Source organism: Acinonyx jubatus, chromosome B4 (assembly GCF_027475565.1).
Source record: "Acinonyx jubatus isolate Ajub_Pintada_27869175 chromosome B4, VMU_Ajub_asm_v1.0, whole genome shotgun sequence".
NCBI classification, from domain to species: domain Eukaryota; kingdom Metazoa; phylum Chordata; class Mammalia; order Carnivora; family Felidae; genus Acinonyx; species Acinonyx jubatus.
The window spans coordinates 101,573,482-101,595,507 of record NC_069387.1 but is presented as its reverse complement, the minus strand read 5'-3'; the positions used below and the strand labels follow the sequence as shown (position 1 = coordinate 101,595,507).

Here is a 22,026-nt window from a genome sequence, read left to right as displayed (position 1 = left end):
AAAAATTTTTTTTCCCTTGGTTAATCAGTCAGACCTTTAACACATACTGCCCTTTCCTTTTAGTTTTAGAGGATTTAGACTTGATATTACCTTCCCCCTCCATGCTTTTTTGAACTGTTGTTCCAGTCATTATCTTTCTCATATCTGCAGTTCTTCTAGAACATAAGCACCATAAAGACAGGAATTTGTTGTTAAAAAAAATAGTTGTTTTTTTCAATGTTGACTTTTGGATTTGTTGAATGATTGAAATTGTTATTGTTCCAGGAATCTTTCCACTCAGCCTGAAGGCATGCACTACATTCCTATCCTTTAAAACAAAACAAAACAAAACAGGGGCACCCAGGTAGCTTAGTCGGTTGAATGTCCAACTTTGGCTCAGGTCATGATCTCATGGTTGGTGGGCTCAAGCCCGCATCAGGCTCTGTGCTGATAGCTCAGAGCCTGCAACCTGCTTCGGATTCTGTCTCTGGCTCTCTCTGCCCCTCCCCTGCTTGTGCTCTGTCTCTAAAATAAATAAACATTAAAAAAATTAACAAACAAAAAAAACAACTCTCTTTTACTTTACTTCTAATCTTAAACTATAATTAATGAAAGTATTATAATATACAGAGTCTAAATCCATTTCCTTTTTTTTTAAAACTCCATTTCTTGTTTGACTACTGACAACTTTTAGATCCCTATCCCTCTTCCCAACCTACCCTACATCTCAGCCTCCAAGATAAGAAAGCCTTAGATTCTTTTGCCTCTGAGGGCAGAAAACTTTCCACCTTCACAGCTTCTAGTGCCTTCAGGAAGCTCCTGCCCCAGCTCTACCCTCTAAGCACAATAAAAAAATGAAAACCAACCCCTCTTCCTTTCTATTTGCTCCTATTCTCATATGACCCCTGTGAACCTATTCCATCTTGGGATTCCTCAATTTGTTATAAATACTAATGAGTGCTTTTGTGTCATATGCTTTGGCATCCAAAGAAATTCCTGGTGGGTAATCATGTCTGCTTCTAAGCAGACATCAAAATAAGTGGTAAACACATAAAACTAATGTAATGTTATATGTCAACTATACTCAAATAAAAAAACTTTTTTTAAAACAAGTATATTGTACAAAGGATATGACAAAGACATGATCATAAAGTTAGGTGAATCACAGAAGAGAATAAATAATTATTTTGAGAAATAGCTGGGGAAGCCATCCCCCAAAATATGGTGAGAGTAAAGAATACATCAATAAACATATCAGAAAGAAAAAAAACTTATAGGGATGAGTCTCAAGCGGTGTGTACTATCAAGGAAAGAAAGAGTAAAATGCTAGTGTATTTACAATATAAGCCTGGAATTTAAGATGAGTATGAGGGAAGGTGATGAGATGATGTTTCAACAGATTTAGAAGGACTGTTCCGGGTGTCAGCTTGTTCCTTGGAACAAAAGGGAGCCAACAATGATAGTAAGAGCCTGAAACGAGGCAAAGTAGATGGAAACAGAAAAGAAAAGGATTTTCACAGTAATTCTAAGTTGGAATCATCAGGATTCAGTAAACAAGTACATAAGGAGCTGAAAGAAAAAGGAGTCAAGGATGACACTAAAGTTTCCAATAAGGGAGGCTGATAAATTTCTAATAAGGGAGGCTGATAAATTCAAGGGAGCTTTCATACAGGGAATGATATCTGAGCAGGGTCTCAAAGAATTGTCAAAGAAAATTGGGAGAGAATATATTCCAAAGAACACGACCAAAGAATAGAATCAGGAAAACACAAAATATGTGGATAATGGTAGGCAATACAATTCTGCTGAAATATGCAATCTAGAGAAAATAGATTAGACAGGTTGTTAAAGTCTGACTCTGAAGACCATACTAAGTCGTGTGTACATTAGATAAATGGTGGAGAACCACTAAAAGACTCTATATTTTATACAAGTCTTAAAGATAGATTTACAGGGTGCCTAGGTGGCTCAGTCAGTTGAGCGTCCCAACTTCGGCTCAGGTCATGATCTCACGGTGAGTTCGAGCCCTGCATCGGGCTCTGTGCTGATAGGTTGGAGCCTGGAGCCTGCTTCCCATTCTGTGTCTCCCTCTCCCTCTGCCCCTCCCCCACTCATGCTCTGTCTCTCTCTCTCTCTCTGTCAAAAATAAATAAACATTTTAAAAAAATTAAAGATAGATTTATAACATTACTTCTTTATCTTTAGCCCAGATACTATAAATAAATGTGGCTTCTTTTTATGTCTGTCATATAGTAACTATTATTTTCTTTCCCTTATTGATCTTAATTGTTAAAAAATTCATACTCAAGCATAAAACCCAGATGTACTGATCTGTTCATATCAAGTATCCAGTAGTTTTATTGCTCTGGTTCCTTTTAGATTGCACTGAGTTGAGAAATTATCACATTTTATAGTATATTATTTTTTACTTACGGGAAACATTTTTTGTTGTATCTGCTCAAATACTAATGATTCTTTTTATAATCCCTATCCCCCATAGACCTGTGGCCACCATTTTTTTTACATGATTTGGGACCTACAAGCACAGTTAACTGGAACCGTACGAGGTATCTAATCCAATTTGGAATAATCACAGTCCTTCCCACGGGAATTTAAGGGGAGTCTGTCTCTCTGTAGCTGATAATGCACCGTTTGTACTTGGAAGTGTACACAGCATTCTTTCACTCACCACACAGATTGCTTAGCAAAGAAAATCGGTCATCAGAAAAAGTAATAATAAGGCAGATGAGCAGAAGTTGACAGAAAAGAAAATAATCCCTGGATTCTCCACAGCCTTAAAATATCTGATTGTAGGCCTTCCTAACACCCAGTTATATCCCTTTCCTTGGTCCCCATGAGGCTCTCTTGTATTAATACATTTTCGTCTTTATTGCGTAAACTATTTCAGGTTGTTTTCTGTTATTTGTAACTCAAACTGCCACTTCCTACCACTAAGAAAGTATGGAAAAGTTGTTGGCCCCATAGAATGCAAAGCAACAGTACCGTCCCTGGAAGTTGACTTGGCAAACCGTACAATGTAGGATGCAGGGTGAATACATTTCCCCATGTGATGCCAAGTTACATTGTTAGCAACAAAACACAAGCAAAACATACATATTTAGTAAAAAAAATAACAGACCCAGTTGAAAAGTGGCTGCTCCGTATATCTTAACTCTCCTACTCCCTCGGCTAGAAGTCTCCATTCAACTAAATCTCTAGGATAAGGTTGAAAGGGAGCCCATAGCACATCACCCAGTTTAAACAGCTCAGATCTTTGTTCTGGCCAGTGCTGTCACAGAAGCTTTACCCTCCAGCACCACTGTTCCTTCATTCACTGTCCTTTCATCTCTGAAAACCAAACTCTTTTAAACTATCAACTTTGATTCATATTTGACCACTTCCCATGATAACCTTGTACTTTTAAAGCAGTAAATAGAAAAGATTACTTTGGAGGAAAATCTTGCATGAAAAATAGAATAGTTTTTAAAACCATTAATGTAAAAGAAAGAATAAAAACAGAGTGAAATAAAGACCCTACTAAACATCAAGGTTGTATGATAGCAGCACTGTTCTTTACCTGAAACTTTTCAAAGCCTCCTTGTGGAAGTTTCCAAGACAAATATATTGTGTTCTCTTCCTGCCCCAAAATCAGCAAATCAGATGGTGGGTCTGGATCTAGGGCAATGAAATAAGACACTGGAATGGTATCATTTTTTTAATTAAAAAAAATTTTAACTTTTTTTAAAGTTTATTTTTGAGAGGGGGTGGGGGAGGGAGGGGCAGAGAGAGAGGGAATACAAAATCTGAAGCAGGCTCCAAGCTCTGATCTGTCAGCACAGAGCCCAATGTGGGGCTTGAACCCACAAAACATGAGATCCTGACCTGAGTCGAAGTTGGACGCTTAACCAACTGAGCCACCCAGGAGTCCCTAATATTTTAAATACGATTTTAGAGTGAGAGAGAGAGCGTGCAAGCAGAGGAGAGGGGCAGGGGAGAGAGAGAGAATCTGAAGCATGCTCCACACTCAGGTGGAGCCCAAAGCAGGGCTTGATCTTACAACCCTGGGATCATGACCTGAGACAAAATTAAGAGTTGGATGCTCAACACCTAGGTGCCACCCCCCTTTTATTTTATTTGAGAGAGAGAGAGAGAGGAGAGGGGGTAGGTAGGGAGCAGAGGGAGACAGAGAATAAAATACTGAAATGATATCTTTAAAAAACAAAACAACAAAACCTTGACTGTCACACTATGGAAGAGTCCTAGGATACAGAGAGAGACACTAAGCACTGGAATGATATCTTAAAACAAATGAATACACAAAATAACCTTGACTGTCACACTATGGAAGAGACTTGGATGCAGAGGTTTTTCCAGTCTGTTTTAGTACTGTGTGATCTTGTGCAAGCAATCTATCCTGAATCTGTCTCCCCAACTCTGCAACGGAAGAGAAAAAAACAATTTTCTAGAAAGCCTCTTCCCACAATAAAATTATGTAAAATATGGATTTTAACATTTCTTTTTTCTCATAGCAAAATTCAGTATGAACTTAATTCAAATTGGGATTTTTAACTTACAATTTTATGCACTGCATAGAGTAGGAGATCTATCACCCCTGCCTTAAGTTCACAAACTCCTTTTCCCTTTAAACATTATAACTGAGAAGGTTCTTGAAGCTTATTCTTCAAATTGGTAACATGACTCTATTTCTAATTCCTATTAAATATTGTCATGTTACATTGCTTTTTTTAACTGAGAGAAATATTAATATTTTTTGGAATAATTTCATCTCTAAAATTCAAATTTTGCATGAGATTTTATTTGTCCCTACTTACATATTGATTTAAGTTTATTAGAATTCAACTCAATGGTACACTTAAATCTGAGTCACTGATTCACTATCCTTTTTTATTCTGTTTTTCTGTAATGCATATTCCCTTCTAACTGGAATTAATTTATTATGCTTCCAAATTCCCATAATATATTTTAGCTTCATTTTATACACTTATTACTATTCCATCTACTTCCAAATGGAGTTGAGGTGGCTGATAAAAAAGGCAGGTACAGAAAGATAAAAAATTATTAACATACAGTAAAAGACAAAAGTCAAATAGTAAAGTCAGAGAGATGGGGAAAATTACTAAGTCACCAGCCTTGTCTTAGAAAACACAGCCAAAGCAACATCATGAAATATGAAGGTATTATTAAACCCAGAGTAGAAATGAAGATCTTGAGGTCCAAACAGAATCTGAATTTGTACAAAGTCACAGAGCCAAGAAATACAAGAGTCCTGCAGATGACATAGTGGCCTTTCTACTGAAGCACAGTAGTTACAAGGACAGGATTTCATCTCAAAGAAACACAGGTTCAAATCTCTGTCATCTTGTATAAGATATAATTTCTACTGAAATTCTCTTAGCCTCAGTTTCCTCATTTATAAAAAATACAAACATATGCATCACATTATGCTTGACAGAATAAAAGTAGTCACTCAGAATTAAGGGATATAAAGCATACCTAACAAAGTGCCTGATAAACAACAAGCACTCAATTTGATGATGACAACAATGATGGTGATGGTGACCATGATAATGGCACAGCCCAAGTCAAAGCAGCAAGGAAACTTTCACTGATATAAAATTTTTAAATAAAGTTAAAAAAAATTAAGCCATTTCTCATCTGTTTCTCATCTATTTCTGATGTTTCTTAGGATGGTCTTTATGAGAGGCAGCAATGTCATATCAGTTTTAGAGTTAGATACCTGGGTTAAATATCTCACCTTTAGTAATGAACACCTCTGAGCCTTAACCTACATTTGAGGTTACCTGGGTAGATTCAGTATGGTGACTTAAGCAAATAACATCATGTTGGTGTATCGTAAGTGCTCAAATGTTTTAGTGTATTTTCCAGGAATTTATTTGACTATCACTCATTTTCCAGTGCTTTCTCCTCCTCCATATCTCAGATTCTGAGGTTAAGCCTCCTCTCACACTGACAGAGCACTGCTTTATTAAATACAGGTGCATGTGCCGGGGCCACACAAGTGAAAGGAATCTTTGGAACACTGCACATGCTCAAGGCAGGCATACATGCAAGTGATGCTAATAAGGTCAGAAGAGGCAAACTGAACCCCAAAATGCAATTAAAGACACAGTGCCATTTATTTTTTCATATTAAAAGTTTTGTTTTGTTTTTCATAAAATGTTAAATACTCAAAATATTAGAAAAATATTGAGTATTTCATGACAATAATATCTTGAGGTTTAGAGTACTTTGCACTTGCAGAGAGAGCTTTGTGTTTGGATTTTATCAACAAGATTTTGCACCCAGGCAGGAATAATTATTCTCATTTTATAAGTGAAAACTTAATAGTTTTGCCCAAGGTCACATAATTAATAAGTGATAGAGGCAGGAATACAACTCAGGCATTTTCCAAGTTAAGTGCCGTGTTCTCTTCTCTTCAAGCATGCCATAAACCACTTCCATTTTCATTCATTTTTAATTAGATATTGGCTTTAAACACAACCATTTCCATTATTTTTTGCCCATGAAAAGTCAATTAAATATAAAATAAACTTACAAGTGCTAACCATGAGGACAGTGGGATGGCTTCTTTTCAGTCCCTTGGTAGTTATAACACTAATTAAAAAGTCAGTCCCTGAAGAAAGGCTATTAAATGTGAATGCCCTGCACATTAAAAAAAAATTCACGTATTAAAACATTTAGCTCAGAAACATTTGGAAAACTCCCATCTTCTCACCCTGTCTACAAAGAGAATTTTACATATAAGTCTTGTGGTGTTTTTATTGTCTATCACAGAAACAATCTGCAATGCTTCATAAGCATAAATAGTTAATTAGAAATCATAGCCTCTTACACAGAGAAATTCACTTAAGTCAAAAAGTGTGTATTATACATACAAGCATGAGATATCCTGTATTAATTTATTATTATTTGCAAAACAGATTTGTCACTGTATCTCAGACATTTTCTAATCACATCGTAGCCAAAAAAGTTGTCTTACAAATTTTCTAATTTCTGTTTATATTAAGCCAGTAGTGTAGCATTTGAAAAACATATATAAAATGTTAATCTCATGGTCCATGTAACCTGACACAATTTCTTTTCAGGATTTTCATACCTTTTTGTGGAAGGCAGGGTTTCCTCTTTCATTAAGATTCCGCTGGATATTGAAATAATGTATCCGTCCAGAAGACTTCTAGCTGTAGGCCAGCTAACAGTTATTGCATTGGAGTTTCTACTATGGTTCATAAATTCAACTGCACTTGGGGCTATATCATTAAAACATACACATAAAATAACATTTTCTACCGCACAAAGCACCTGGTCTAAAATAGCCCTGAAACACCCTCAAGATTTGTTTCACTTTCTGCAAACTCTGAGGGTAACCAAAACATTCCTTTTATTCTTCCTGATAGATGATAAGTTTAAAGTCAAAAAAAGAGAAAAAAAAAACCAGCAAGAATAATTTTAAACTTTAAAGTGGAACCAATATATATTATTGTAGTACTATAATCAGTATTTCCCTCGCCTCAAAAATGTAGGGAAAGATTGTATCTTGGTCTTGCACAACTGAAAAGGAACAGAATATGCCACCCCAAAATATGCCTCTTTGGCATAAGGATGATTTTGAGTTGGTTATTCTTAAAAGAAACAGCAGACACACGAGAAACTCTGAAAACTGAGTTAAAAGTTATCCTTTGTAAGAGACTCTTAAATTTACAAGGAAAATCTCCATTTGTAAGGGTGTCTCCCTCCCTACACTAGGAGAAGTCTGACTAAATCTCTAGAAATTCTTCCCAATGGAGAAGGCAGACCTAAATCTGCATAACCACTTTACACTTGTTTACTAGGTTTTCCTAGTAGCCTCCACTAACTGGCTCCCTCATCCCCCCTCAACATTTTCTTTTGTTTTTAGCTGGAGATGGTATTTAAGGTGGTGGCTTAAGCCATTTCAGGGAGTTACTCAGATTCCCTGGGTCTCTCCCACGTATGCATGAAGTATATATATATGTTTATTTCTCTCCTGTTAATCTGTCTTACACGGGTTAGCGGGGGGAAGGGGGGTCCTCAGTAAAGGACCTAGAAGGATGGAGAGAACATTATTTTTCCTCCCAACACCACCAATCGGCGAAATATTTAATGATTTTTAGGACTCATTCCAATTAAATACCAAATACTGACAAAGTTAATCAGCAGAAATGTTAATTGCAATCTAAATGTGAAATACTCCCTTCTTTCCTAGGGAAAAAAGTTAAATGAAATAGTATATAATATGTATTTTGTTTTGTCTCTAAAATTCTTCCATGCAAAAGAAAAGAACAAAATTGTCAAGAATATTCTCTCCCAATTCCATTCTTTGTTTTTATAGTAAAAGAATACAAGCTATGGCCAGTTCCTAAATACACAAATCAATAAACCACGGTCAAGAATCATTAACACAGTTATTATAGAATAATTGAAAATTTTACTTCATTCAGATATGAAAATGTATACATTTTGCATACATCCTTCCCAATCATCCCTTATTTCATATGACAAGCATGGAATAAATCACCATCTGCCATTGGGAGTAAGTTGCTAACACTGGGGAAATGTCACTTCATTGTCTGCTTGACTGAACAATGAAGAAATTAAATCACAAATGGAAAACCTGGCCAGACCCCAGACAATTAGCTACTCTACTGCCTGGTAATACATTTACAAAAGAGGTTTTTCTGACCCATATAAGGGGAAACCGAAAAAGAGACAAGAGAGGACACTGCCTGCCCATAAAGAAAATCTGGGAATAACAAACTATTGACTAAATCTTCCCTAAAGGATGAAATAAATATTTGAACATTGATTCAATGTTGAATTGAACACTGAATAATACCTCAAGGGCTTACACAGGTTGTACCTGTCTGTATTTCTTTTACGTTAGGAGCACTGTCTTTAAAACCTTCTTTTTCAGTGCAAATTGAAAAAGTATACACTGTCGCAGGATCCAGGTTAGAGAATGTTGCTGCTTCTTGAACTACCTTCTGGACCTATCAATCCAAAAGAATAAATTAGCAACTGTTCATTTAAAAAATGTTCCACAATTCAACACAACCAAATAAGCATGGGGTTATTTAGTTTCACTACTATCTAACATAAGAATGCAGTAATATTGGACTCAGCATGAAAGATTCAAGTTTAATGCTTCCGAGAGCCGCTTCTAACGTACCATGAAAGCAGCAGTACAGTTCATGCATGTGATTTCATAATGCTGAAAATTCCCATCAGCTCGATTCCAGAGAATTTCTATGGAAGAGTCTGTTACTTTGCCCTCATGGATATTTGATGGTGCTTCCAGACCTACCCAAAACACACAACACATTTAAATTCTTCTATGTTTTCTAACTGGGGTTTTCTTTTTAATTTATCCCTTTAAAGGAGGAAAAAAACACAAGGTGAGAAAAGAACAGTAAAGTTTATTAATCAACTATCGTTATATCCTAAATTAAAACAGTTGTTTACACATAACACAACAGTTTATCAAATATAATAATCAGTTGCAATACTCAGAGTTATGGTAAACACCATAACAAGCAGCTAATTTTGATTTTGCAGCAAAAACTACAATAGCAGCAAATTCCCAGGAGCAAACGTACAATACTTAAAAGAAAAAAAAAAAAGAGATTTAAGCTTTCTGAAACTATTATCATAAACTAAAAAGTCAACATAGAGAAAAATATGAAGTCCAGACGAAGGGGTAAAAGAATTTTCTTTGTATAGAATATTAGCTGAAGTTAAAACCGAATTTTATCTTATGAGCTTTAATTGTTATGTTTTCATGCTAAAGATCCCATTCAGCATAAAGAAAAAGAAATTATTTCAGAAAACCTAGAAAAATTGCAGCTTTATATTACTATCTTATATACTGATATATTTTGCCAATTATATCACAATATTGACATATGTAGAAGATCAAGTACTAATTACTTTTAAAAACAAGAACTGTCAAATAGAATGCTGCTCATAATGATTTATAATTTAAATAAGGAAGAGGCAGAGTTTAGAGATATAATAATACATAAAAATTGTAAGTAAAAACAAAGTATAAATATATATTGAGCTGATTATAAATATGTTAAGGTTCTATTACAACAACGTGATTAGTGGTACCAGTTTGGGAGTATTTTATGAAAAGGTGAGTTTAAACAGTAATAGAAATTTTACAGCTCGCGAGGAAGAAGACACATGGTGGTATAATAATATATGTGAAGATTTATAGACAAGGAAGAGCAAAACATAAAGAACCTGGACATGTTTATAGTCAGAATTATAACATTTTCAGGACTACATATTATTTTTGTATGGCATTTATTACTCTGTGCCATTCATTTCTATATATACGAGGTCAATATCTTAGATAAATGTCATGTATCCCAAATGCTCAAAATGAATTATTTGTAGAATACATGAGTGACTTAAAGAAAAAACAAATCAAAATTGATACGAAATTCAAAATGTAAGTTCTGGTATGAACAAATATAATATGTACTAATTTTAAATATTCAAAGAAGGAAAACATACACTAATTCTTTCCAGACAAAGGCAGCACAGGGAGAGCAAACACATGCTAAGATTATGTGCTTTGAGAGATACTATTAAGTGTCTCTAGACTCAAAAAATATAACCCAGTTCTCATCTGCCTAAAATTATTCACATTCCTCACTCTTGAAATAAGTCATTGAAAGTTATGATTAAGATTCAAGTATGTTTTCTTCTTAATGGATAGATTTAAAAACCTCATGACTTCTCAATTTTACATAAAGTTAGCTCTATCTGTATACTAGAACAATGAAAGATTAAATTCAGTAGTAAGGTATTTGTAATTATTTTTAAAAGATCTTTGAAAACAACTGCATTAAAGTGAATGTAGCCTACTAATATAAAATGGGACACAAAGTCAAAATTAAAAAAAAAAACCTTATGTAAGTCCCAAAATACTTACATGTTTTTACTGCAGGCACATAGTACATATTACTTAGTTTAGTACCACTGATGATGGAAACAAAGAAATTATATTCTGTGCCTGGCGTTAAATTGCCAACAGTTACTTTATTGTCATGTTTCAAAGGCCTGGTAACATTTGGTCCTCCTTCAATTACAATATGTATGCCATCAAACACTCCAGTATCAGGCATTTGAACAAATAAGATTACAGAGGTACTATGACTTTCATATGGGATGACAATTTGGACTGGTTTGGGCTCTGAAAGACAAAAAGAGAGATTTATAATTAGTGTTTTGTTTTTTTAATTTCAAGTACATTTCTCTATTTTGTCTGCTATGTTCTAGAATATGTGAAAACACTAAATGCCTGTGCTAACTTATGTTTACTATGTCAGTCAATAAGGTGGACACTAAGACAGACTGTACATATTTTGGAAGTACTGATTAATTTTAATTTTTTGATTCTCAATAATAGTCTCAAAAACATAGGAATCTGAAATTTTCCAATTTGTTTTACCTTTTTATCTATTTATTAAGCAAAGGCTTTTGAAAACCTATATACTAGGAGGAGTGCTTAAATAAAGTAAATAAGGCCAGGTTCCTTCTTTCAAAGAGTTCCCAGTCTCAATAAAGAGATACACAAATCACCAACTAGAATCCCAAATGGATAGAGCTGAGTTGGTAAAGTGAACAAAAAGCTATTGAGAATAGGGGAAGAAAAGAATTCTAGGGGATATCACTGGGGAAGGCTTCCAGAGTCTATGATTTTTTTATCTGAACCTTAAAGGATAGTACAAGTTTACCGGAAAGAGTATGTGGTAGAGAGAGATGATTAAGAAGGGAATTCCAGACAAAGAGGAAACCATGAGTGAGGCATAGAAACCAAAAAAGGGCATCATCATCATCATGTATTCAGCCAAGTTCTTTCACCTTTTTACTAGCAAGGCAAGTTACTAGTCACTAATCTTTGGCAACTAGTTGTTAGTCTTTGGCAAGTTGTGCCTTGGTTTCCCTTTCCCTAACATGGGAAAGAAAAGACTAGTATCTACTTTGCAAGGTCCTTGTGATGATTCCATGAGAGATTGTATTTATACACAAAGGGTTTAGTTCCAGGCACATGGCAGGTGCTCAGGTGTTTCAAGCCTGGAGTGTGTGTGAGGAACAGGGAATGGAAGACCAGGCATGGAAGGCCACCTCTGACACTGGACGCTGTCTGCGAGACGACTTGCATGCCATGCTGTGGAGGTCAGATTTTATCCTGTAGGCACAGGGATTTTGAGCAGACATTTCATTTCATTTTTAGGAACACAGACCGGGCAAGAGTTTAGAGGAAAGATATGCTTACATTTCACACTCTCATTGACCTCTACGTAAGAGCTTTCTTGTACTGTAATCTTCTACTGTGCCATTTAGAGCAGATTTGAAATTTTAGATGATTTCTATTCTTTCTTCCTCAGGTCAATTATTTCTTCCTCAGGTCAATTTTAGTATCAAATCTATTTGTAGATTATTGAAATACTACCCAGTTTAACCTTAGATCTGTCCTTTTCAAGTAGATATCTTCTTCTAAGATATACATTCTGAAGTATATTTTTTCTTTCAGAGAATAATTAAACAGTCTTTCCTTTTCAGTTTTGTGACATCTGATTAGATGCAACTGAACTTGTTCTCAATCATTGATACTGTATTTGATAATATGATTCTGCCAATTTACCCAAAGCCAGTACTGTATAAATGGATTTTAACACATACCTATTATTAACATTCTACAATATAAAAACTGTACATTATTTCCATCAATTCATTCATTTGTAATATATAACTTTCTTGCCTTTATCATTTTTCATACTTATGAAGAAATGTTCAACATATCACCCATAACAAATACCATATGGTATACTACTGTGTTTCAAAGCACTTTAACCATGTTTTTCCTTTTCCAGTTATCTTTTCTTTTTCTGTCATCACTAATGTTTTTTATGGGTTTCCTCTTTAAATTCTTTATAGCTCTCTTCAGTTAAAAAGCTCTACACTAAGCATGGTTTTTCAGAGGCTACTATGACATCCCATAAGTATCATACCCATCTGGACGTGTGGACAATGACCTGAAAGCTTCTGAATATACCTTGAGCAGAAATTAAACATCTGGAGATTGGAAATGAGTGCCCAGCACAGTCATGGAAACAGTGCACTCCCATGTTCCTAGGTGCTGAAGGTATTTTCTAAGCAGAGACAATGCTTTAAATAGGCATTGTCTAATTCAGTTTCCAAAAGTGTATGGAGTCTGTGACATTCTCTATAGTGGGTAAATATGGGGTTTTCCATCAGTTCCACTTGTTCAGGGAAATGAGACCAATGGCATCAATATATGCCACATTAAAACAGATGAACACAAAGGCTGGAAAGGTATAGAACAGGACAAAGTTCTTCTTTCTCTTCAAATATCTATCCTGAATCTCTGGAAACTCAAGTGAGAGAAGGTTTCACATAAAAAAAAATAAATGAAATATTTATGAATAATGAGGAAAGACTGTGACCTTTATCCCTACCCATTTTCCTGAAAAAGCTTTTTCAAAAGAAGTGGTAGCATTGAGGGCTGTATGCGGTTTTTTCAATATAAGATAAAGACAAGGCCAAAAATTCAAAGGCTTTTATTATAGGCAAGGGAGAATGAGGTCTCAGAGTTTCCCAGTCTATCTTGAAATTGATTCTTCTATACTGAGAGGAAAAAAAGGAAACTCAAACACCAGCTCTTCTTCCCTCAAGAAAACTTGAGTACAGTTAATTCTGCCAACAAAGAGAAACTGCAGAGATAACTGAAATGACTTTCCTGTGGTTGAAATACTAGGAATGGTCATCAGTCCTCAAAGTCACTAGTCCAATTCTATTGAGAAATAAAAATTATAACCTCAAACACTCTCACAGTGCTTGCTTGGTGTCTGAACCCTTAAATTATATTAATTTCACATTAGATAAGATTATTATCATTCCCATTTTAGAGAGAGGGAAACTGATGGCCATTAAAGGTTGTGTGACTTCCTAATGGATGTAAGCTGATAATCATGGAGCTGGAATTCCAACCCAGGCAATCTAGTTCGATGGCCTGCACTCATAAGCACCACCTTCACCCAAAGGTCATATATTACAGTTCAAGTGTGGCACAATAATAACTGGAAATTGAGTTTTGCTAGTTATTTTTAGGAAAATTTAGAGAGATGGATAGATATGTTTCAAAGGGAAAAGGGATATCAATGAACATGTAAATTGTTTTTCTTCTACATGTCTACAAAATGTCATTAAAAGGTAAATGTCCTATTGTGCTTGACTGTCTCAATGTGTATGAAAAAGAAATAGGATGTGGTAAATAATAGTTATCAACAAACAATGCAGGGAAAGAATTTCTATGTATGCACATTGGGATAGGTTAATATTTGTTTCATCATCTGAGACAAGTAAAAATGATGAATGATAAATAATCTGATGATGCTAATAGTGCTTACCAAGGTTAATAAATGACTAGAAAAGCCTATGGAATTCTAAGAAATAGTGAAATGCTTGAAGGAACTAAAGATAATTCACCAGAAAGGAAGACTCTATATGCACTAGGAACACCTAATGGCTATTTCCAAGCAACTGATGTCCTTTCATGGGAATTAGGGAGTAGTTTGCTCTGTGATGCTCTGGAAAACAGACATGGCCTTATAATAGAGGAAAATTACAGGGATTCATTACAAAATGATCAGAGGCACTATGCTAGCAATTGCCTATCAGGTAAGGCATTGGTAAGATGATCTCTGTCCTAACTTCAAATCCTCAAATTCTGTAATTTTTCCTGGGATGTATATATGTTAATCATGTTTCAGCATCCATGTAGAAGAGCAGTTTTGCAAAGAAGTGTTTGAATTAAACAGAGTCAAGAACTGTGCTTAGACATGGAGATATAAAGCTGAGTAAAAATTTTAAAAAGCTCATTATATCTAGAAATGGAGATAAAATTTTTATATTTGAGATGGAAGAGGGGTTGAAATATGCCAAGTTCCATGGAGTCAAAGAAAAATAGGATTTTAGAGCTGGAAGTTGATTTAAAAATGTATTCAATAATCTAAATTTTTAGAGAGAAAACTTAGCACCTAGATGATGTGGGGGCACTCTAACCTCATACTGCTAATAATTGGTTAGAGTTTATTTCCTATCTATGCATTTTAATTTCCATACTTCCATTCTGCTGATAAAAATTTAGGGGTTGATGGGCATGAAATAATTTTTTTAGCAATATCTCTTTTTCATGTGTTTTCTTTTAATTTTTTCCTATGATAATTATCTTCAGGTATGTTTCCTTAGAAATTTAAATATGAAAGTTATATACAAATTTAGTTTTAGTCTTTGGAGGACAAAATGGACTACAAACACTACATTGACTGAGTGTACATACATACTGCTCAAACATAATTTTTTGGACCAATTCATTTTTTCCATCAGGCTGCCTTATTATTAGCCAAAAAGGCCTGTGAGGTCCAATATTCATTCCTTCCTCACAGTTACCTCTATTTACTCAAATCAGTCAAGTCAAAACCCAAGGTGTCTCCCTTCCTTTATACTCCTCACATGCACTCCATCACCAGCTCAGACTTCCTACTTCCGTAATATAAAATATATCTATTATTTTATCTGCACTTTCCCTCTCTTGTCCACCATAATCTTTTGCCAAAATTCCACAAAACTCTCACCCAGTTGCCCTACTTCCATCCCTGCCACTTTAAAAATCATTCTTTGCACAGAGTCAGAGGGAAATTTTTGTAACATAGGTCACATCATCAACTTGCCTGCATAAAACTCTCAATGACTTCCCATTGCCCTCAAAACAAACTCAAAAGCACAGCCTAGGGGTGCCTGGGTGGCTCACTGGGTTAAGCATCTGACTTCAGTTCAGGTCATGATCTCCCTGATGGTGAGTTTGAGCCCCATGGTGGGCTCTGTGCTGACAGCTGAGCCTGGAGCCTGATTCAATTCTGTGTCTCCCTCTCTCTCCCAGCCCCGCCCCCACTCACCCTCATTCTCTCTCTCTCAAAAGTAAACATTAAAAAAATAAATTAAAAGAAAAAAAGGCATAGCCTACAAGTTCTATGTGATCTAACCCCTGCATACTTCTCCAATATCACTTCTTATTCCCCTTCTCCCTCTTCATTAGACACCATGTATCAGGCCTTTTTGTTCTCAGATATACCAAGCTTTTTCCTGTTTTTTGGGCTTTGTGCGCCTTTATGCTAGGTGTTCATGCCTAAAGTACCCTTTCTCCATCTTATTACGCTCTGGCTCCTTCTCATCCATTAGGCCTCCATTCAAATACAGCTCCCATTACAGTCTATCTACACTAGAACCATCCACCCCTCTTCAGTTACTCTCTATCACGTCACTCTGCTTTTTTTCCCTGCTAATGTTTATCACAATTTATAAATATCCATAAATATGATTTATTTATTTCCCATTTCTTTTCATTCTCCCTCCTTAACAGATTTTTCAATGATTATCTATTGAGTGAATTAATCGTATTTGAGAAAGAACATAGATTTCTGTCATTGGTTTGGTCCTAAACCTATAAATACTGTCAATATTTTATGTCAATGTTCTACAACAGCAGGCCTTTGTTGATTCAATAATAATTACAAACATTTATATAGCTATATGTTTATATAGCCTATAGCTATAGGCACTGTTCTAAGTCCTTCCCTTTATTAAATCAGCTAGTCTCAGGAAAACCCATAAAATACAGACTATTATTTTCTTCCTCTTTACAAATGTAGAGAGAAACTAAGGCATAAATAGGTTGAGTACATTGCCCAGGGTCACTCAAATAGTTCAACCCAGATAAACCGAGGTAGTGTGGCTTTAGGGTCAAGTTCTTAGTCATAGACAATGCTGCCTTTATTTAAGCATTAAGCATTTTCAGGAGAAAAGAAATACAAACTGCTCCAGGTCCTGAGGCTACCATCAGACAAACACGCCTACAATCTATTTACAAGGGTAAAACCTGCTACCAGAAGGATGTGTAGGGGAATATTTTGCAATACTCCCAAATCAGCAAATATCTGTTATGAATGAAAAATATCTGATTCTCACTTAGAGTTTGTTGAATAGTTACCAGCTCACTCAAGTTCCCATTCATCGTTGTTGCCATTCCAATGTCATATGTCATTCCAGGGGTTAAATTATCAATCTTGAATCTATTAGCATCTTTTACAAAAAGCTTCCTGACTTCTCTTGCATCTGATATGGGTTTGATTTGAATGTAGACCTCATGGCCATCTTGTGGGAGTTCCCAGTGAAGAATTATACTGTCCTCTCCCACATCTTCAGGTTTAGCATGAACTTTCTGAGGAGGACTAATACCTTAGAGAAACAGATAAATAGATACACTTATCTTAGTTTATTGTTAACATTACTCTTGCTGTTGTAAAAACGTCTTAACCCAATATTAGTTAATGGTTAAAGTAAATTTAGCAAATCCCTATATCACTGTCTTGAAACTCAATTTTAGAGAAAAATGTGTCTTGTTATTAGTATGCAAGATTTGTCAATAAGATTAAGCACATTATACATCAAGGGAAACTAAAAAGTATCTAGCAAATTCTTCAGATTTTAAGGGTGCCAACAGAGTAATGTTCCCATTGCCAAAATTATTCATTTTTTCATCAAATGTGCATAGGCACCCATCTCAGCATGTAGAGTACATCAACAAAAAACAAAGGTCACTGCCTTATGGAGTTCATATTCTAATGGGCGGAAAATAGTAAACAATCATATACCAAAGTGTATATTATATAGTACATTAGATATGATAGTGCTAAGGTAAAAAAGATAGAAGTAAGCTAAGGTTAGCGAGAACAGGAGTGTAGTGGCTGTAGGGAGGAAGTTGTGGTATTAAATAGGGAATCCAGGGCAGGTGTCTTTGAAAAGATAAGATTTTGGGGTGCCTGGGTGGCTCAGTCAGTTAAGTGTCCAACTTCAGCTCAGGTCATGATCTCACTGCTAGTGAGTTCAAGCCCCACATTGGGTTCTGTACTGACAGCTCAGAGCCTGGAGCCTGCTTCAGATTCTGTGTCTCCCTCTCTCTCTGCCCCTCCCCCATTTGTGCTCTCTCTCTCAAAAATAAACATTAAAAAAATTAAAAAAGAAAAGATGAGATTTTCAGCACAGCAGGTGAAGGAGGTTAACAAAGTTAGCCATGCCATATCTGAAAGAAGAGTTTTCCAAGGGGCACCTGGGTGGCTCAGTTGGTTAAGCCTCCAACTTCAGCTTAGGTCATGATCTCACGGTTTGTGAGTTCAAGCCCTGCATTGGGCTCTATGCTGACAGCTCAGAGCCTGAAGCCTGTTTTGGATTCTGTGTCCCCCCACTCTCTGCCCCTCCCCTGCCTGCACTCTGTCTCTCTCTCTCAAAAATAAATAAATATTAAAACAAATTTTTTATAAAAAATAAAAAAAGAGTTTTCCAGGAAGGAAAAAAAAAAAGCAAAAACAAAAACAAAAAAACAGAAGGCTTCATAGGCTTTCACTTTGAACAAAGCAGGTAGCAACTACAGTGATATACAGAAGCATGATCTCTCCTAAATTTTAAAGAATCACTTGGGCTATTATGTTAATAATAGAGAGGGTCAATGGTAGAAACAGAGGAGCAAGCCAGTACTCTTGGCAGAGAGGGTGGCCAGGATGACCACAGGCCTAAGGGAAGCAGTGGCAAGTACTGGAATTCTAGATTTATTGCAAAGATAGAAACAACTGGTTATCCTGACAGATTGGGTGTAGGCTGTAAGAAAAACAGAAGAGTCAGTGATACCTTCAAGGTTTTTGACCTAAACAACTGGATGAAAGAAATGGCCATGAATTGACCTGAGAGGACTATAGGCAGATTTGGATGGAAACATCTGTAATTCCATTCCATTCCATTTTGGACATGTTGAATTTAAGATGTCTATCAAAGATCCAAATGAGATATATTACTGAATAAACATATTTAGGTCTGAAGTTCAGAAGAAAGGCCTGGGGCTAAAGATATAAACTTGGGAGTCATTAACATATAGATGCTTTTAGCTTGGCACTGGTATTTATCACAAAAATGGCTAGAATTTTATATTACTCCTCTAATTTCTGAAAGGTATGGCACTCATTTGGAAATAGAAAGGACAGTATCAGGTTGTGCCTGCCATTCTTGTAGAATATCACCAGATATTCTATCATAATAACTGACAAAAATACTTTGGCTTCCTCCTTACACAATTTATTTATCAAGCCTTGTGATTTTTAATACAATTCTCTAGAAATAGTAATTCCCTCCTTTCAATCTTGTTTGTTCTGCATTATATTCTTCCCTAAATTTTAATAGTTCATCAACACAAAGGTCAATCATGTCCAAGAATAATTATGTAATTTAAACCGTTCGGTAGTTCAAATAATATTTAAGGAATTCTCTATGATTTCCATAATTACTTTGTTCCCAGAAACTATAATTTGATTTTTTATTTGAGCTTCATTTCTTTATCAACACAATAAAACACCACATTGTAAGTATCAGAGAATGCTACAATAATCCAATTAGAAAAACTTCCCCCTAGAATCCAGGGTGAAACAACTTCAGAACTTTGTTCTTGTATAATTACAAAACTTAAAATACTTCCTTCAGTGGAGGACTGAGATGAAATCTACTGGATTTCATTACATAAGCAGAGATTGAGGAAATGATGAGATTTGGTGAATCTGCGATTCCCCTGTAATTACTGACAGAATTTTCTTGCATCCATGTGCATTTTTATGGGAGAGGGTCTGTTAATTTTTCCATGTCCTCAAAAGTCTCCATGACCCCCCCAAAAGCTGAATTTTACTGAATAAAATATACTCCTTCATACGTATGAAGGTTCTTCATGTTCCGTGCCTAGCTTACATTTTTTAGACTCTCTCCACATGCCCCCTGTACTCCAGCCTTGCCAAACAACGTATAATTTGCTCATGTTCTAATGCCATTCCTTTCTAAAAGCCTTATCTGGCTTTCCCAGGTATGGCTAGATAGATTCCTCTCCTTTAGTCCTCTCTGCCTGTGCACTTGCTATCTGCCCTGCTTGCAGCATCCTCTTGACGACCCCCATCCCCCTCCCCGCTAACTCCTACTCTTCCTCACAACACAGCACATGACTCCACCAGAAGAACTTCTGGGTTAATTGATCCATCTCTATGCTCCCATAGTACCCGGAGCATAACCCCTGTAGTAGCAACTATAATACAGCATCAGCACTGTTTCTCAATTTATTTGTCTTATTCTATTAGCATGTAAGCCGTTTGAAGGCAGAGGTCAGGTTTTACTCCTCTTTGCATCTCTAGTACCTGTTGTGGTTCCTGATTCTAAAAATTAATTTGAGTGAATAATGAATGAAAAAAGAATATTGCCTCAACCTTAGGAGAGTAAAAGAGCACTGGAATACCAATACCTACATTTGCACTGCTGTGCCACGTCAGCTTACAGTTAATATGCACAGCAAATAACCCCAAAATTAAAAGTGCAGACACATGTACCTTTCTCTTGTTCCTCTATTAAATAGGTACATGCCATGGGAGATTTTAATTTAGGTTCGAAATTAATGATCTGTGAGAAATCCTCCTAGTCTCCCTGTCAGTTAAATTTGGAAGCACTTTGGGGTGCCTGTGGGGCTCAGTTGGTTAAGCGTCCTCATGATCTCACAGTTCATGGGTTAGAGACGTGTGTGGGGCTCCGTGCTGACAGCTCAGAGCCTGAAGCCTGCTTCATATTCTGTGTCTCCCTGTCTCTCTGCTCCTCTCCCACTCCCACTCTATCTCTCTCTTTCAAAAATAAATGAATATTTAAAAAATGGAAGCATTTTGGAGTGCCTGGGTGGCTCAGTCAGTTGAGCATCTGACTCTTGATTTTGGCTCAGCTCATGATCCCAGGGTCATGGGGGCGAGCCCTGCATAGGGCTCCATGCTGAGTGTGGAGCCCAGTTAAGTTTCTCTAGGTCTCTCTCCCTCTCCCCTCCCTCCCACTTTCAGGCACTTCTCCCTCCAAAAATCAACTAAAAATAAATGTTTTTGTCCTCCCTTAAAAAAATGGAAGCATTTTACAGAGAAGAGATCTATCATTACATTACCAGAGGGGGATTGGGGCTGGAGAGTGGGCAAAAGGGGTGAAGAGAGTCATTTGTAACATGATGAATGGTAACTAGAACTTTGAGGGTGGTTACTTTGTACTGCATACAGATGTTGAATTATAATGCTTTACACCTGAAACTTACATGATAAAAAAAAAAGAAAAAAGAAAAAGAAAAAGAAAGCATCTCTGTAAGTGTAAAAGATTCAACCAGGCATTTATCCATTGAAGGGTGCTTTGTCTGAGCTCAGCGAAGAAAAAACATCAGCTATCTACCATCCGCTTGGAAAAATGCTTTTGCTTAGGATTTATAACATTGAATACATGTATTTAAGTATTTGCATTTAGTAAGCATTAAATAGTATCTTTTGTTTTTATTTTCAAAGTATCCCTAGTATTCCCAGTGAGCATGAGAAGGCTAATTAACTATGGCTATGCATGTTTTGCATTCCTGCTACCTCAGCTCTAGTGTACATTTTAGCTGCTGTGATTTTATTGGGAATTTCAGCCAAAGAACTTTGCATATAGGCGTGTTAAATACACACGCACAAACAAAACAATTACATCCACAGGGATATTCTCCAAAACCTACTTAGTTATGGATTGTTTCATACAATAGTATTTATCTTAAAAAAAGTTGACTTATACTTAAGGGGGTAAATATATTGCTTAATTAAAAGATAGATTACGTTAATGATCATGTTCTAGACAAGAATTCAAAACTGCCATGTGGAGGTGAATTAATAGAAATACATTAGCCAAAAGTCCTGGGATGAGACTGCCCCCTAGAGGTCAATTCATCACACTGTGTGAGAAAAGAAGAATCAAGTAAAACTACATTTGCAGACCTATTTGTCGGATATAGTGTTATTAAAGAGAACTGGATGAACTAATCTT

The 22,026-nt window shown here is 36.0% G+C and overlaps 1 protein-coding gene across 1 annotated transcript in view; it reads right to left on the bottom strand.

Moving 5' to 3' along the window:
- LOC113602807 (tenascin-R-like) overlaps nucleotides 1–22,026 on the bottom strand; it is a 47,615-nt gene that overhangs the window by 12,742 nt on the left and 12,847 nt on the right. The window contains exons 10-16 of the mRNA XM_053199633.1: nucleotides 17,098–17,367; nucleotides 10,979–11,239; nucleotides 9,206–9,336; nucleotides 8,897–9,026; nucleotides 7,118–7,268; nucleotides 6,557–6,663; nucleotides 3,557–3,654 (exon numbers count right to left, since the gene is read on the bottom strand). Of these exons, the coding sequence (XP_053055608.1) occupies nucleotides 3,557–3,654; nucleotides 6,557–6,663; nucleotides 7,118–7,268; nucleotides 8,897–9,026; nucleotides 9,206–9,336; nucleotides 10,979–11,239; nucleotides 17,098–17,367 (1,148 nt within the window). The remainder of the gene's footprint in view (nucleotides 1–3,556; nucleotides 3,655–6,556; nucleotides 6,664–7,117; nucleotides 7,269–8,896; nucleotides 9,027–9,205; nucleotides 9,337–10,978; nucleotides 11,240–17,097; nucleotides 17,368–22,026) is intronic.